Below are 18,467 nucleotides of genomic sequence, written 5' to 3'. Positions count from 1 at the left end.
AGTAGCTTTGTTACTTTGTTTAATGGATGTTTTATGAGTTTCTACTCAGAACTGCTCCCATCATTTCTCATGGTCTAACAGAGACTTGGCTACAAGGAGAAGCCTGCATTTTTCTGCATGATCTTTTATATTGGAAAATTGATACAGCTTCAGAAAGGAAATTTGATAGTAAAAATAACAGCATCATTGAGAGTACTAGTGGCAAAGCAGTATTTTAAATCTGCTCTTTAAAGCCTCTCTCTTTTGGGACATAATTTAAAAAAATCATAAAAGCCATAGCATTGTCATGAAGTCCAAATCATATCTGTGGTATATAGTTTATCGTGATATCATATATGCTACAGATATCCTTTATTGGTGATCCCAGAGAATGAAAAAAGAGGAAAAAAACCCACCAGACCCCTAAACTGAAATCTTTATGATCCAACTGCAGTTGAAAATACTAAGAAATATATTTCTCGGTCTTGTAAATGTTACTTAAAATCCTACAAGGAAGAGCACCTTATATTTTGTGAGGTATAGACGTGAGGATCAGAATGATGAGTGAGTTTGTGGGGTGAGTTGAGTGGATTCTAGCACAGCATTTATGTAACTAGATCAGGCTGGTTTGCCTTCCCAGAAGCTTAGACAAGAATGAGATGTGAACCCTAGCCTTCCATCTCACCTTGGACATTACACTTAGAGAAGGGTGATGGCAAGAATTTTGCTATTTTTATTTTTTGTTCAAGAAAATTAAGGAGACAGTTTATAAGTGATAGGTATAGAAAACATCACTTTGCAAACAAAGGAAACTATCAAGTGAACTACCTGTAAGGAGGTTGTAGCAAGGTGGGTGTTGGTCTCTTCTCCCAAGTAGCAAGTGATAGGATGAGAGGGAATGGCCTCAAGTTGTGCCAGGAGAGGTTTAGATTGGATATTAACAAAAATTTCTTCACTGAAAGGGTTATCAAGCATTGGAACAGGCTGCCTAGGAAAGCTGTTGAGTCACTATCCCTGGAGGTATTTAAAAGATGTGTAGATGTGGCACTTAGGGAGATGGTTGAGTGGTGGCCTTGGCAGTGTTAGGCTAACCATTGGACTCGATGATCTTAAACATCTTTTCCAACCTAAATGATTCTATGATTCTATGAAAGAATTTGCCATCTATTAGGGGATTAACCTAACATTCAGGAACCAAATATTTGTATATAGTTAAGGAGAACTGTCATGAACAGAATTCAATATTTGTTCTAATTTCCGCATTTCTTCTGTAATTGCCCAGTTAATGCATAATGTTAAAAATGTTAACCAAACTTATAGAAGAGATAGGTGAAGGCACAAAGAGTAAAGAAACTTGTATTAGAACACACTATAAAGTCAAGATTTGCTTTGTGTAACAACATTAATGACATCAATTTCAATATAAAATAGACTTTTTAAAAAAATGCAATGATTTATACCCATGCCATACAGTAGCTTTAGTAAACCGTTTCAAAGACAGTTAACAAGTCCTACAGAACTTGACCTCATTACATATTTTACGTTCCTGAATGGAGACTCACCATTCTTTCACTCCCCTTCTGAATTAAGGGTTGGAATATTTTGCAAAACATCTTATTGTATATTCTTGTAGTCTTTGCAGAGCAAAAAGGAATTGGGTATTAACTTAGATTATCTAAAGGAAATTGCTTCCTTTAAGGTTGATGATACCCCTATGATCTTTTGTTTTCCTGCTAATATGTTAGCTCTAGAGTCCTCTTGGTGTTTCTCAGAACTGGTCTAGTTTCCATAAAACATGGCCATGGTATTTCCTTCCTGGAAATCTTCTTAGTAATGTTCACAGGATAGATTCTGTAGAAGACAAAAGCAAAATAGGGAAGGCATTACAAGAATTAATAACCCAGGCTATCTGCCACACTCTCATAATCAGAAGAATAAAAAAACCCTGAAAAACCATTAGGCCCCACAAACCTACTTTATATCTAATTGGAATTTCCCATTTTCCAACTTGTTTCTTGCCTCTCATATTACAACAGAGAAGAGTCTGGCTCTGCCTACACCCTCCCTTCAGGCCATTGTAGGCAGCAATAATAAGATAGCCCCTTTTCCCTCTCTTCTTAAGGCTGAACAAGGACAGTTCTTGCAGACTCTCCCCAGCGGTCACCTACTCCAGGCCTCCCATCTTGGTGGCCCTGGTTGGACTCAGCACAGTCAGTGTCTGTCTTCTACTGGGGAGGCTGAAACTGGATGCAGTGCATGGATGTCATCTCACAAATCCCAGACAGAGCATTCTGGATTCACTCTCACCAATACAGCCCAATTGTTGATAAACTGGTTCAGAAAAAGCAACAAAAAAACAGGGAAGCTTATTTTGTGCAGGTTCCCCAGTCTGGAAGCCCGGTGTCCAGTATTTTAGCAGTTCACATGTAGGAAAAAAACCTGGCTGCTCTGCCTTGAAATCTTGATTTTCCTGTTTAAGGGCAATGACTTGAAGAATAATTCACACTTAGTATAGCTGCTGATCTGGAACTTGACAAAAATTAAGGTGGAAATTCTGGAAATATAATTCTGATAGTTACTCCTAGCTTGCTACTTTTTCAAGGAGAAAAATAAGTTAGTTTCTTCTGAGGACACAGTGGCACCCACTTTTTAAAAAATAAATAGAAATTATCATATAAGTTGGAAATTAAACACAGGGTTTTTAATATACATGTTAATGATGGCTTCATAACCCTTCCTGGTGATGCAAGTACTCACACTGGATATGAAATGTATTTAAAATCTCACCAACCTCAGGAATTTTATTTGTATTTAAGATAGTAAGAAAATGTTTAGCGGCCAAAATTATAAATTTGGATGGATTGTTGTTTGAATCTGGTTACTAGGAAGAAAAATAACTGGAAATAACAAGCAAACAAATGTGAAACACCACTGAAAGAACAATAGTGCTATGCTCAGTTTTTGAGAAGTAGGTTTTGGCTTTAGTTTGATGATTTTTATCAAATTATAATATGACATTTCCATTTGAAATATGTAAAATTTTCTAAGATTCCAACTTTCTCTTCCACTACGTAATCAGTATTTGGCAGAGGATGGAAAGGAATACACCAACATCATGGCAGAATTAAGATGCTAAATATATGCAACAACAAATGGTACCAAAAATACCAAGAAACTTTTTCATTGTATCTCTTGCAAGTATCTTATGCCGTTTGTCTTGCCACAGTGTAGCCTTACTTTCAAATTGTGTCTTCCTCGGTGCCTTTGTGTTCATTTGGTTTCACTTTTTCCCAACAAGTGGTGGACACTCTAGCTGTCACCCAAAGGATGAAGGCTGCAGGGCAGCGTAGTAGCTTCACAGATCAAATTGGCTAGGAAAATGGAAAATTAGTGAAGAGAGAGGCAGACACCAACATCCAATCAAAGACCTTCCCATTACGCTAAACTATGTCCAAAACCTTCATTAATATTACTTGATGTTGCCTTGATGCCTCTTTTGTGCTGATTGTGAAGGAATTAGAACTGGTGTTGTCACTGAAGGCGTGACTGAATTTTGTGTTAATCTTTGTTGGCAATGATTGGACTGTTTTTCTGAAGTTCAATTTTGTTAGCAGTCAAAAAACACAGAGTCCTGCTGAAGATGTTCTAGTTGCTGATTTCTTCTCAGATCATGCACAAAATTCCACTACAGCTGGAAGTATTTAGACTTGGTGTATTTTTCATGTTATTATGGTCTTGATACTGTTTGTCATCTAATTGCTAAATTGTGTTGTTGCTGTGAAGTCATACTGATGTGACTTACATCAGTAACTTACAGATTTTTCATTCTGTGTTCATCCCCCTTTTCACAGCATTCTTCTGTTTAATTTTGATTTTTTTATTATTATTGCTTTGCTCATGGAAGATACTAATGAGTTGAGCCAAGTAGAGTGCTAAACAATTTTGAGGGAATGGAGCAAGTGAACTGTAGATCTGTTCTCCCTTTTTTTCTAGTTTATTCAGCAAGTATGCCGTAGCTGGAATTATTGCAAATCCTGCTTTTTAATTTTGGGATAACAGAAGGTGGTTAATCATTTGCTATATTATGTATATTAGGAAAAATATTATTCATTGAAAATGTTTTACAGGGAAAATTTAATAAAGAACAAAATGAACATTTTTTAAATAAGAGCAAGTATAAAAAAAGCACTTGACTTCCAGAGGAAAGAATAATCAGAATAAATAGTAAGTCATGGGAAACAAGCAGTTCTTTGAAGTTTGATCAAAACCTTTGAATAAATTCTTACATTATTTTGTTATATCTTTCTCAACTAATGCCTCTGAAATTATTGATTCCTCTTAAAATTGAAAAGTGAATTGAGAAATAGGAAACTCAGTTCTGTTGTAAAAAATACAAAGTGACACTAAAAACAGTGACTGTTCCCAAAAGGTGTTGCAGTGATAAATATCATGCACTCTGTTCTTTTCCCAGGGTGAAATTTTAATGATATGAAATCCAACATACAATGCTAAAACTAGAAACATTTTCTAGATGTTTTACTGGGGAGGAAGCTCCTGTAGGGATCTAGAAAGGCTTCTGACTTTTCCTGATGACTTCTTAAAAAATGTTTACTATTAAGGTGATACAAGTGGAGAATGTAATCGTTTCTCAACACAGGAGAAGGTGGTAAAGCTGCACAGTACCTCTCTTGCACGGGGTCACAAAGTGTTCTCAAGCCATGAAGAACAGGAGAGTGAAGCAGGCAGATTGACTGAAATTGCCCCAACTTTTAACATAGCCTCTAGGAATGAGTAAAGAAAGTTTTCTCTGTCAGAGTCAGTTTAACAGGGTTTTTCCTGTATGAGGGCAGTAGTTTTCAAATGTATGCAACATCTTGTTAGTCATTAAATGCTCTTCTTGTGGGATGACAAGGTTTATTTTTAGATATTTATTTATCATTGCCTGGTAGACAACATATGCTAAAAGGGAAGAAAATACAAGTTAGCAACATGTTTCTACAGTGTAAGATGTATCAGCAAAAACAATAAATAAAAAATACTTTAAAGCAGGCATTTTCTTGTTAGTTGAATGCTTTTTATTTAGGTTTTACTAGTTCTTATAGCTGAACTCACATAAACATTAACATTTTAAATAACAGTAGATTAATAAGTATATGAAATATCCAGAGAATGCAGCAGATATAGGTGCAAAATCCAATTAATTCTCTGTGACAATGGAAAGATTTTGATTGTGACTGCTGCTGTTTGGCATTTTATAAGCTCCACAGGAATGGCACTGCTGAAGGTAATCAGCTGCTTTGTGGAAGGGGAGGCAGGAGCAAATAGTGACTTTCCAAAAGGATGAAGAGATCCCACATAGAAAACACCCAAAATGGAGATGGGGCAGGGGGATAGATGATAAAGAAATTGGGGATAGGGGAAGGATGAGGATGGGCCAGAGTTGCTGGTCCATGTGTGATCACTTTCAGTTCTCAGGGTGCTTTAATAGTTTGAAAAGAATAAAAGAAACTCTTAGGGAGGGAAAAAAAAGAAAGCTTCCTAAAGTGGATTTAGAATTACTGGTATGCTCAATAACTTAGTGATGAGAAAAGTTTCATTATAGGATTGTAGGTTTTTATGTGTGGTTTGAAAGCCGATATGCTAAAACCAAATTATAAAACATAACTTAAATTTAGAGCAGTATGTGCTTTTTTTCTCTAGTATTCTTACTTATGTCTTAAATCATAGCATCACACAATTTGCTATCAGGAACCAGCCTTACCCAAAAATATTCATACTGCTTCAGTATATCTATTAGAGATACATCATAAGTTAATGTGAAATACTGTCTAACTTTCTGTTTGGATTATATATGCATTGGATGTCTTTACCCTAACACAAATATCATAAATTGCTATTCAAGCCAGACACACAATCTTCAAAGTCGTGTACCATTCATAGCATAAAAACCATATATCATGCCAATTGTTCTTCACGGTGTGTGTCTGATCGGTTTATATCATGGTCATAACGGATGGAAGATCATCTAAAACATAAAGACGGTAGTATCTTTCAAAGACAATAATTTATAAAACTAGGACATATTTCTCTTTTCCCACCAGCAAAATTCCCTTCCCCCAAACTAAAACCAACTAATTAATTCAGTGCAAACGAAGTAACCTTTCTGGTAAGAAGATTAAATTAAAACAACTCACCCTTCACTAAGGTAGTGGTCATGGTGACTCATTAAGGGAAGAAGTCCAAAAGTTTTCAGGTACACCACAACTGCTGCCAGTCTAGTGGAAGAAATCTGCCTTTCAGTTTGTGTAGGACAAGATTTACTCAAGTGCTTTCTCTACTGTTAAAAGATTTTCCTTTGTGTATAATATGGATGATTTAGAAGAAGCTGTGTCAGCACTGATTTATACATTGACAGCTAAGGATAATAAGATATGGGCAAACATACAGCTCACCCTTTTACAGATTAACCTGCAGACTGCATTAGGCAAATTTGATGGCATTAAAAGATTTTTCCAATTTGTCTGGAAACAATTTCTCTTTTGTATTGTGTCAAGGGTAACATTTCATGCCATTGTACTAATTTAAATAGCTTTGATAAATTGTTCAAGAGGTTAGAGAGTGTTACTGTGTATGTATTTTACCTCTTTAAAATAAAAAAGGCTATTAACTTAATTGTTAAATGAAATTCATTAATAAAAATTGAAGGAGCCTGAGAAAGTAACACTGCAGCACTGGTGCTGTAACACTGCATCAAAATGATTAAATATCATATTCAGGAAATGATAGTTTGCATTTAGATTTCAGTACACAGAAGCACGGGCACTGTTACAGTTATGACAATATTTTATTCTTGCGTAGTATTAATTCAGATGAAAAATATGGATGAAACTAGAAGAACTTTATAGAAGTTGGTACATTACATTCAACAGTGGGTGTGATGATTTATTAATAAAGTAAAACGTTATCATAGATTCAGAAGAATCGCAGAAAATGTTTTAGTAAAAGCCTCATTAGCCCTGCTAGCTAATATATAATTGAAGACAGAAGGGCAGAGTTCATTTGTATTTTGTTCATTTTCTTAGTGTTGTTCACACACATTTACTCATATATATTGTCTGACACTGACAAGTTATCGGCTTGGAGAAGATCTGGTTGTTTGAAGTGAGGTTGTATCATTTTTGCTTTGCAAGTCATGCGCTGAAATGCAGATGATGTGTGGCAGTATTTATAGGAAAAGCTTTTGTCAGCAGAGAAACTGGGATTTTCTATTTGCATGGTTCTTAGTTTCAGCAGACTTTTTTAATTGGGCAGTAGTTACTGTATCAATTTTTGAATTGAAAAGGTAACAACATTCTTTACAGAAAAGCATGTAAATTTTTCATAACTTAATACTTAAAGATTAATAATGTATGGGATGGATTGCTGAGTTTTATGTCCAGAATTCAAGTGCTCCATTCCAACATCCTATCTGCATATAATTGTGGAGAGCACAGAGTACGTAGAAAACCATGTACTGAAGGTTACAACAGAAATACTAGTTTAATTTGGAGCAGAATTAAAGGAGATACATAACCAAGTATGTAAATACCTTGGGCACTATTTTGTCTACATACAGAAATATTCTAGAAAGCAATTCTTCTAAATCCACACACACACCCTGCCCCCGCAGTGCCCCTGCACCTCCACCTGGTCCAGGCATGCAGGCATGCAGAGAGACCCCGAAAAGTTGTGTCTCCTGCTGGCCACTGCCACGGCAGGTGGAATTAACATGCAGCTGGGCTGCTCTGATAAATGGATTCTGTTAGGTCACTGAGGGGATGTGTGTGACATTAAGTGATTTACCGTCCTTTACCTTAATGAAATTGTTTCAGCAAGATGACGCTGAGAGCTTTTAATGGATAGCTTTTCTTGATGTAATGAAATTGCATTCCTTTGGCATTTAATATAAGGTGCAGTTATTATTTACTGGAGCTTTCCCAGCGCCGCTGTTTTGCGCAGACAGTTCAGAACAAAAAGGGATTTCTGTGGCAGCACCCAGGCCAGCATGCCGTGTGACAGTCTCAAGCTTACCAGCGTCTTTGCAAGGGTGTTTCAGCTTGCCTGGCCTAGCTCTGCTGGCCCTTCAGCAGGCTGGCTTTGCACCCAGCGCTGCCAGCGCTCATCTCCCTTAAGAATACCTTCCTAATCTCTTTAACAGACAACTGGATTACAACCAGATCAGCTGTATTGAAGACGGGGCGTTTAGGGCTCTGCGTGACCTGGAAGTGCTGTAAGTATTCCTTGTATCTCTTACTTGTAGCGGGAGCTCGGTATCTGGGGAGTGCTAATGTAAAAGCTTATCTAGGAGCTGCAGCCTGGTGTCAGGTTGGTCTAGTGAAAAGATGTCTTAAAATAATCCACTGTGATATGCTACACAATGGCAAAAAGATGTGGAGAGGCAGAGATACTCCTTTACTCTGCAAGACAGCCATTAAACAAAATTTGAAAAAAAAACAAAACAAAAAAGCAGGTGGCAGATACTGTAAGAAAAAAATATATTTCCTTTCAAAATGGGGGGGGGGCAGTATTAATGAATCCAATGAATTTTGTAAATTATCCATCTCTGTAGAAATGCTGGACATTTTCAGGATTGTCTTTGTTGTATACTCTGACATCAATTTGATCTTTCAGATGCCGTTTAAAGAACAATATTTTATATATATATATATATATATATATATATATTTGACAGTCTGGATGGTTTCAAAGAGGCATTTTTCTAGCAAATATTACCGTTATGTGTTAAGATATTTAACATGTCCACGTAAATTGCTTTTTTTAAAACATTTTAAATTTTATGTGAATTAAAAGATACATATATATATGTCTAGAAAAATGTCTTTATGTCACTGAAGGTTAGTACTGCAATACTCCTTTGCATACTTTTTCTCACCGTCTCAGAGTGCCATCAATGAGGTTAAAGGTAACAAAATTATCATTAGTGACCCCTGACCTGAAAATAGTTACTGTAATGAGCAAAGTGTCTCAGTTCCCAAAGAATCTGAGGCACAGGACACATTCCTAAAGTATCTGCTCTGTCAGTCAAAATGTCGTGTTTTTGCTGGGCTTTCTACATTAAGAGAAGTGAAAGACTGTGTATCAGTGAGTTACCTCATGTTACTTTGAATCACAGTTGGTAAATCACTTGGGAGGGGTGAGGGACGGGTTTTTGTTGCTTTTGGTTTTGTGGGGTTTTTTAAGACTCTGAAGAAGCTTCTTTGGCAATAGATAGTGTCTGTATGTCCAAGAAACTAAAGAATATGTGAGCTACTGCTGGTAGAGTTTTTTGTTATTAAGCAATAATTGGTTTTACTTATGAGTGAATGAATCTGACAGCTAAATTTGATTTTTTTATTTTTTTTACTCCATAATCATAGAATAACAAGCCTATTGTTAACTTTCTGGTATAAATCCATGTTAAATGTACTGTAGGTTCAATATTGCATCTAATTGCGAAGTTGATCAATTGTTGGTTGTTTGTCAGTAAACCTGATGTTCTGTGAGATTTTTATCTTTGGAACTCATAAATACGACAGAATAACTTTCCCAGTGATGGTTTAATCTAGTTATTATGGGTTTTAATATAAGATCTTCTTTACAAGTGAAAGTGTTAAATGTCTATTTAAAAAATAAGTATTTTCTGCATTGTTAATGGTTGTAATTTTTAGTGTTCTAAAAAGGTAATCCTTGGTATTTGAAGTCAGTGGTAAAATTTTCACATCTATTTCAATGAATGAAAAAAAGGGGAAAAAAACTGTTAAAATAATAGTCTACTGAAAAAGCAGGTAATTAGAATTTTCTGAATGAATATACATAGACTATTAGCGTGTTCAAATATATAAATGCTTGCTATCTTCAGTTATGTTATGTGATAAGCAATGATGTAAAGATTAAGTTTTTTAAAAATGGAGACATATATTTCAAACAGTACTGAAGATTTTGTATCTAATTCAGCTTCCTTTCCAATTTGGCTTAAAGAATAAAAGATATGTATTTTAGACCATACTATATTCACTGAGTAGTAAATAAAACTACTTATTTTGTTTTCATTTGGACTTAATGATTCCATCTAAGCACAGAATGTGTATATTACTTCAAACTACAAGTATACTGTTTAGTAACAGTTTGAAATGTTTACCAAAGTAATAGGTCTTATATATTGGTTAAATAATTGCAGAATCTTAGAGGCTGTTAGTGTTAAAGATTACAAAATCAACCTGAGATCTGGACAGTTCTGAAAGATGAAAGCAATTATAGATATGATCCTCCCTATGAATTTCTGTGAAATTTTATTTACTCTTTTTCTCTCTTTTTTTTTTTTCTTTTTTTTTTTTTTAAACAGAAAATCTGCTATAGTGGGGAAACAAACTGTGGGACATTAGAACAAAGAAAGTATCTAACAAATGAAAAAAAAGTCTTTCGGTCATCACATTCTTTGCAATCATATGTAACTCATAGAGAAAACTATTGAGCTAATTTTTTTTAATTATATCTCTCCATTGATGTCAAGCATTTTCATCATTAGACAGAAATAGTTAAGAAAATTATTTAATTCCTTATGTATCCCTTACATCTACTCCTGATAGTTTTCTGTACCCTTGCAAAAAGTAAAGTAATAGCTCACATATAAAAAATAGCAAGGCAAACATCAAACATCTGAAATAGAGAATTAAAACATTTGTAGATACGCCTTCTTTAAACAGCTAACAGCTATGGAAATATGTACTAATTTCCATTCCCTTCACTGAAAAGACATGATTTAAAACCTTGTAAGAAGTTGTGCAAGAAGAACTGTGGGAGCTGTCATATACTATATGGACACTGTAAGAAAATCCCGCCAAGATTTACCGATTGTCACTTATTCATTAAGACACCTTTTGCAGATATACCCACTTGGCCATTTTTTTTGCTTCATTTTTGTTCTGTTTTGAAAAAGGGCATGATTCTCCCTTTTTCTTCTTCCTTTTATTTTTCTCTTCTTTCTTTATGTAGCCCTAAGAGCACACAGGGGAGATCCCTTATGCACAGTGAAGAAAACATTTAGGACATGGAATGAGTAAGCACACAAAGGTGAAATGCAGTACATTACAGCAGTAATTAATTGCTTGGTTAATGTGGAGGTGTATAGACCAATCCTGTTCGGGGTGCTGTGAATTTACCTTTCTGTGTTTCAGGATCAGAGAGTACTAAAAAGTTTCTTCCAAATAAGCATAAATCACACTTTAAAGAAAAAAAAAAAGAAAAAAAAAAAGGAAAAAGTAAAACACTGTTTCAAAAGGGAAAAAAGGTTTGGGCAGTAGGACTTACTTATTAGTGTCATAGTTATATTCTTAAAATCTCAGAGCACATACTCTTTTTTACTCAAATGAGTAATTTCTAAGTCAAAACTGTAAATTGTATCACTTGTTCTGGAGTCAAGCTTGTTTGTGTTTTATTTGCCGCCTAAAGGCAATATTTAGCTGTAGGATTGTTCATAAATCTTATTATCTTTACAAATTACACTTAAGGAGTATGACTGGTCTGTGCTAACCAAAAATTGGCTAAGATTTATTCCCAGTTGCTATCAAGTTCCAGGGATCTTGTCTAAAATTTAAATTACTAGTTTGCTGAAATATTAAAATTTGTGACTCCTTCCATTGTAAAGCAGAAAGTCTCCCTATTGTTCATGCAGCTCTGGATCATCTATAGGAATTCTGTTCCATATAAAACCTAATTGCAGCCCATAGCTGTTTTCTTAAAAATCTTGAAAAAACAGGCAGATCTTGTTATTTGTATCCTCTGTCAACAAATATGGACTCTCAAAAGCTAGAAAGGGAAAACTGAGTCCTAGAATCAAGTAATTTTCTCCAAGAACTCTCGCTTTTACATCGGGATGACAAGCTTAGCTTGAATACGCTAGATCAGGAGTCCTCAAACTATGGCCTGCGGGCTGGATATGGCCCCCCAGGGTCCTCAATCCGGCCCCCGGTATTTACAGACCCCCCCGCCAACCAAGCAGCCGCAGATGACTGCCTGCCACTTCATCCGCGCACCGGCCCCCTGTTTAAAAAGTTTGAGGACCCCTGCTAGATGTTCTCAACATTGATGGAAGCTCCATTTGAGTGAATTATAGGTTACTGGGACCTCATATTACTTAGGTTTATTAAAACAGTCAAACCATAGTGTTTTACCAGGCATTGAACAGGGAGGAAAAGCATATCTAAAAGCTTGTTCTTTTTCCTGATACCTATCCCTAAACACAGTACACCAAGGTCTTCACTACCTATACCTTTTTAAAAGTGTAGTAGGTATGATATAACTGTAACATGTTGATATGCTTCTTCCTGTATTTGCAGCACTCTCAACAATAACAACATCACTCGACTGTCGGTGGCAAGTTTCAACCATATGCCCAAACTCAGAACATTGTAAGTAGTCCCACTGAAACTGGCTGCCATTTTGTCAGTCCAGTATATAATTTTTATCTCTACCAATTTTTTTCAGTGGTCTACAGATACGTATATAGGCAAAAAAAAGCATAAGCTCAATTAAAAAAAAATATTGAGGTATCATGAGGCTGACGAGCATGAAATTTGTGTGTGTGCATGTATGGCGGCTAATTCTGAAAGGTGAAGCTAACAAGTGACCCCAAGGCTGATACTTCGGGCTCGGGTGATAAAGAAGCAGTTGCATCCTTTTCCATTAGCTTTTTTAGGATTTGGGATGAATAAGCCTATGAAAATGGTTCCATGGCCTTTTCCCAGCTGGGTTTTCCACAGTGCTGTATTCAGTCACAGAAAAGCATCACCTTCTAGCAAAGAAGATGAAGGCAGGGGGGATTCTCTGTTATATATTACAGCTCTATAGAGAAGGAAATACATGGGTTTTGAAAGTCAAAAATTTGTTTTACTTTGTGCAGTTGAATGGGTCACATTTCATTTAGGAACATGGAAGAATCTTTGATTGGATGTCAGATGTGATAAATGGGAAATCTTTATGCTTTTCTTACTGTATTGCTAGCAGACCTAATTAAACTAAACTGGCTCTCCAACATTCTTTGTAACATAAAATTATGGCATCATCCGGTAGTGCTGTTATAATTAAAGTTGTGTCAGCATTTACAATAAGGTCCCCATTTTTAGAGGTTATGACTTTCACAGAAGAACACTTCACCATTCTGAAACAAAACACAGTTAAAAGAGTGTGTATGCCAGTGATAGAGTGTGCTGTTATTTCTTTTGTATGTTTATACTGAACTAAGAATAAATGTATATTGTGTTGACTGGCAAAACCAGAATATATCAAGGTTTAGTCTGGAGACTCTCTTTCAAACAGATTTTACAGTGAAGCGGGAATCAAAAATGAACAGGGTGTTTCTATCAGAGTTCAAGAGTAGCTCTTACTGTTCAGAAATTACTTTTACAAAGAGCCTGACCATTTTCTTTTAAGCATGTTGGGTTACACAACTGTTTTGATATCAGTAGGGCTATTCAATATAGCATACCTTTCATAACTGAAGAAACTTCATGCAGGTGAGTAGTCCTGTTGATTTCATAACAGAATTGTAACTATTCTTATTTGGACAAATGCAAGAGTAATTAAACAGTGCTGGCCATGGGCTTTTGGTGTCCTTGGTTATATTTTGATAATAGAATTTCATTCCAGTTTTTCAGGTCTGAGACTTGAAAACATGAATGTCCGTAACTCTTTCAAATACAGTTTATATTCTGAACCACGAATTACAGTGAATCAAATTAGCAACAAAAGAAAACGGACACATAGAGTCCTAGATTATAGCTGTAGCATCCCATTTGCAGTCAGAATATGCTTGTATAACCATATTGATTTCAGTGGCATTAGTTCTGATTTGCAATGGTGTTCTTGCCTACAGCTGGCCACAGATTGTACTGAATGAGTGTGCTGTATTGTGAGCTATATTTGCAAAGCACCTACCCAAGAACTGGTACAGAAAATACATTGCCTTTAATTTCTAGTTGTTTGTGGGGGGGTGGGGGATGTGAGTTAAATAAAATCATTTCTTTATGTTGGTTACACATTTCATGTTGCTTTACAGATATTTTTTTAATGGATTAATTCGACTCCTTGTCTAAACGCTGATTTTCTTGCACTTCCGTTCCAGTTATTTGGTTAGGGTAGAGCGCATCAGCTAAAAAGGACCAAAATTACATTACTATGTTATGCATGATTCTGAGTAAGGATTTGATTTATAGCTGTGGGCATCCTTTTCTGTAGTTTGAGAAAATGTAAGAGCCAGAGAAAAGTAAGAGTCAGAGGAAAGTAATTTACCTAATTTAGTGAATGCATTTGTCTGATATTTTGTCAATGGCAAAGTGCTTTTTGCCATTTGGCAAGGCTCTTGTCTCGGAGCCTGCCAACAGAGAGGCAACTTACTTAATTCCATTGCTTGCTGCCATTTGGTCTTTTAATTTCAGGCATTGCTTAGAATGTAGGTCCCTAGGAGCCAAAAGCAGCTAATCCCCCTTTCTGTGATTAAACAAAAAGAGAGGAAATCAGAAAAAGGATGTGGAAGAAGGTGTTTTATATTGAGTTATTACTCTGTCTTGTTTAGCAGAAAATGAATATGACTTGTTAAAGGGATTTTGCAGGCTGTTTCTATAGAGACTAATAATGGCCAGACTTACAGATATATCTAATTGGAAACAAAATCTTTTATTAACTCTTTTTTTCTGACAGTATATTATCACTATAGGGCAATTTACTTGAGACATTTTTGTCTTATTCACTATTTGTACAGATCTGGACTAAAGGCTCCCACGGCAGCTTTCAAGCTCTTGTATATTTACTTCTTGCTTTTAGACAAGAGAAAAGAAACTACAGATAGCTTGCTTTACTAGGAAGTGCTCTTTTTCCTTCTGATTAATTAGACCACAAATAAAAAGTAATTTTGTTGCTTGTATAGTTTTAAGTATTAGCATTTAACTCCCAGACTTGCAATGAAAGATGTGAAAAATGAATTCCTCACTTAACAATTTTTATTAATAAATTGGTATAGCTGCTTGCTGAAGTGATGGCTGGGGAAACTAGTTGCTTTTCTGTTCGTTCTTCCTAGCTTAAAGGTACTGATGTGTTTCTTTCCATGCAGTCGTCTTCACTCCAACAACCTCTACTGTGATTGCCACCTGGCCTGGCTGTCTGACTGGCTGCGGCAGCGGCCACGGGTCGGCCTCTACACCCAGTGCATGGGGCCGTCCCACCTACGGGGACACAATGTAGCCGAGGTCCAAAAACGGGAGTTTGTCTGCAGCGGTAAGGGAAACAGATTCATGCACCAAGTCCTGTTTTACAACACGCCTACCAACAGCTCATCAGTGATAGCTAGTGCTGCATATTGAGTTTTGCTAGCTTTTGCATAACCCAAGCATTAATGTTTATTAAAAAAATAAACTAATCATTTTTATTGTGATTTGTATCTTGGGGGGAGTGGGTGTGTGTGCTTCTGTCCTTACAAAATTTGTGTAAATGATGCATTCACATAGATTATATAACCTTCTAAAAGTATAATTATGGAGGAGACATACAGAAAATGAAATAAAAGGTGTACTGTCTGAGAACGTAGGGCCTTTAGTAATAAGGGATTATTATTTTTTAACTTTACAGGTTGTTGCTTTTTCTTGTTATTTTCTGCAGTTTAAATAATCTGAATCACTAAGTAACTTTCTGAATGTTATTGGCATGCTTTATTAGTGCATCAGGTTATTTTCTGATATGAAATAATGAAATGACTAACAGTTCGTTACTAATCACATTTTCTCTATTCAATTTTTTTTTCCTTTATTTGTATCTTCTAGATGAGGAAGAAGGCAAGTTTATCTTTCTTATTTAAATATTTTTAGACTCAGATCGAAAATTTTCTGTAAACTTTGTCTACTGTTTCAAGTTTCCTCAAAAACCATTAAAAAACAGCTGGAATACAGCTCTCTATCTTTTCAGTGATTCAGCAGGGTCGTTTCTACTGACTGATATTCTGCAGAACCCCAGAAGCCTATTGCCAAGTATTCCAAAATTTTCACAGATCTGTGCTTTTAAAAGAGTTTTATGGGGAGCCCAATGTTTTGTCCTTATTAAACAGCCTCTGACATCAAAGTGTAAGGCACTTGCATCTTTGCATAGCAAATGCTAACAGTATTCTTACCATTAATTCTGCCTTTATGAACACTTAAAAGGGCTCCTAACAAGATCACCTCATGTATCTTATTTGTAAATGGCATGGCTGCAGAGCCCAAGGATCAAGAACAGTTTTATAACTTGGTCATTATAATCCTGATTTTGAGGAAGGGGAATAATCATGTTTTCTCCCTGGATCGCTGTACTTTTCTTTAATAAAAGCAGGTGAAATATTTCCTGCCCATTAATACAGAAAAAGTAGTATGTGTTATTACTTTTTGTCAGCTGTTTGTATTTCGTAACAAATACATAAATGTGAAATCAAGTTATTATATTGTAAACTACTATCTCAAAAGACTAACCTTTTCAGTAATTTAAAACATGAGCAGTTATTTGAAGTTGTAAGGACGAACAGCACTGGCTGCAACTTACATTGTCAATGCAACCTTCCTATGTTAATATATGACATTAAATGTAATGAGAGAGAGATTAAGTTGTGGTTTCACAGTCAAGAAGGTTGTATTCCCCTGAGAATTTCAAAACAGTCAGCAGCTTTTTTTTACCTTAACAAAAAAAGAGAAGAAAAAAGGCTTCATGCCTTTCTCATCATTTTGTGCCTTTTTGTATCATTACAAAACAGCAATTCTGTATCATTAAATTGATACAAGAAAGAGTGCATTCATATATTATAAAATGTGCAATCTTTCTATTTGCAGGAAAATATAATAAGTTGTTTACTTTCTAAAACATACCTAAATATGATAAGATTATTTTTAAATACAATTATAAATACCAAGTTTGACATATAGCACAAGAGCTTGGGGGGAGGGGAGCAGGGAAGTCGTGTAAATTAGACACCTGAGTTAATAAGAATGCTAGACTGTGGGAGCAAGAAGTCTGCTGAGCTAACATAGGTAGTGAGAGTATGAGCTGTGAAGTCAACGTTGGATTTATTTTTAAATAAAAATGTCATAATTCCAAAAGTATCTGTAACCAATATGTAACTGAAGGACTGTACTCAAATAAGTAATTGCAGAACAGATCATAACTAGCAGGACACCTTCAGTTTTCGTAACAAAGTTCATTCATTTCTGTTGACATGCATTTTTAATAGTACACAAAATTATGAAAATTAAATAAATAATTGATTTTTAAAACCACAGAATAAATAAAATATACCTGAAAAATGGCGAAGACACTGTCTTCTTTAATAAGACTTTGCAAGTTGCTGAACAAGTTGAAGAATGATGTAATTCTAGCACAGTAACTGAGCATTTGTCTTTCATCTCTCAGTATTGTATCAACATGTTGCTATTATATGTGTATTTAAATTAATGCAATACAAAAGTACTGGTAGGATACAATGTTTATTTTAACAGTTCTGCCCTAAATTTTTTAAGGAAGTGTAAAATGTAATGTTTTACTGTTGAGGTAGACTGAACTACTGTTTGACAGTATTGTGCAATTTTAGGAGGAACTTTTCTTTTGCAGGTCACCAGTCCTTCATGGCTCCATCCTGCAGTGTCTTGCATTGCCCTGCGGCGTGCACCTGTAGTAACAACATTGTGGACTGTCGTGGGAAAGGCCTCACTGAGATCCCAACGAACCTTCCAGAAACTATTACTGAAATGTGCGTAATCTGACTTTTTTTTTTTTATGAACTTGCAGAAAACAGTTTTTTTCTATGTATTCATTTTTATTTATATCATAAATATAACATTCATTTATATCATAAGTTCATGCATTATGTAGGGTATGAATTTTGGAATATACATTCCAATACAGTAATAAAGGAATTTGAAGGTATATGAAAATATTTAAGACATTTATGTTCTCTTATCGGTTAGTTTTGTATGTGCTACTCAAAATCCATAGTTAAAATTGCATTCTGAGTTGGTTTTACAAGAGTTTGGAAATTCTTGCTTTTCTGCAAGTGAGTGGAGTTTCACTGCAGGCTATAAACTCCATTGCTTCAGGGTTGCTCACTGTGCTGGTTTTGGCTGGGTTAGAGTTAATTTTCTTCCCAGTGAGTGGCCAGTTCGGGGCCATGTTCTGGATCTGTGCTGGAGCCAGCGCTGGTGGCTCAGGGAGGTGCCGGTGGCTGCTGAGCAGCGCTGACCCAGAGCCGAGGCCGTGTCTGCCCCTCACCCCCCAGCAGCGAGCAGGCTGGGGGGCACCAGCAGCTGGGAGGGGGCACGGCCGGGACAGCTGACCCCGGCTGGCCAAAGGGACATTCCGTACCGTATGGCGCCATGCTCAGCGGGTAGAGCTGGGGAAGGAGGAGGAAGGGGGCACGTTGGGTGTGATGGCGTTTGCCTTCCCCA

At 36.0% G+C, this 18,467-nt stretch overlaps 1 protein-coding gene across 13 annotated transcripts in view; it reads left to right on the top strand.

The window, feature by feature from the left end:
• The window catches only part of SLIT2 (slit guidance ligand 2), a 266,328-nt gene that overhangs the window by 155,669 nt on the left and 92,192 nt on the right, over positions 1-18,467 (top strand). For all 13 annotated transcript variants that reach the window (XM_080371347.1, XM_080371341.1, XM_080371340.1 and 10 more), the window contains exons 6-9: positions 8,177-8,248; positions 12,354-12,425; positions 15,122-15,285; positions 17,635-17,773. In XM_080371347.1, the coding sequence (XP_080227473.1) occupies positions 8,177-8,248; positions 12,354-12,425; positions 15,122-15,285; positions 17,635-17,773 (447 nt within the window). The remainder of the gene's footprint in view (positions 1-8,176; positions 8,249-12,353; positions 12,426-15,121; positions 15,286-17,634; positions 17,774-18,467) is intronic.

The sequence above is a fragment of the Falco punctatus genome (assembly GCF_963210335.1).
Source record: "Falco punctatus genome assembly, chromosome: 1".
Lineage (NCBI taxonomy): Eukaryota > Metazoa > Chordata > Aves > Falconiformes > Falconidae > Falco > Falco punctatus.
Note: the sequence above shows the minus strand (reverse complement) of the source record. Positions and strands in the feature narration are given on the sequence as shown.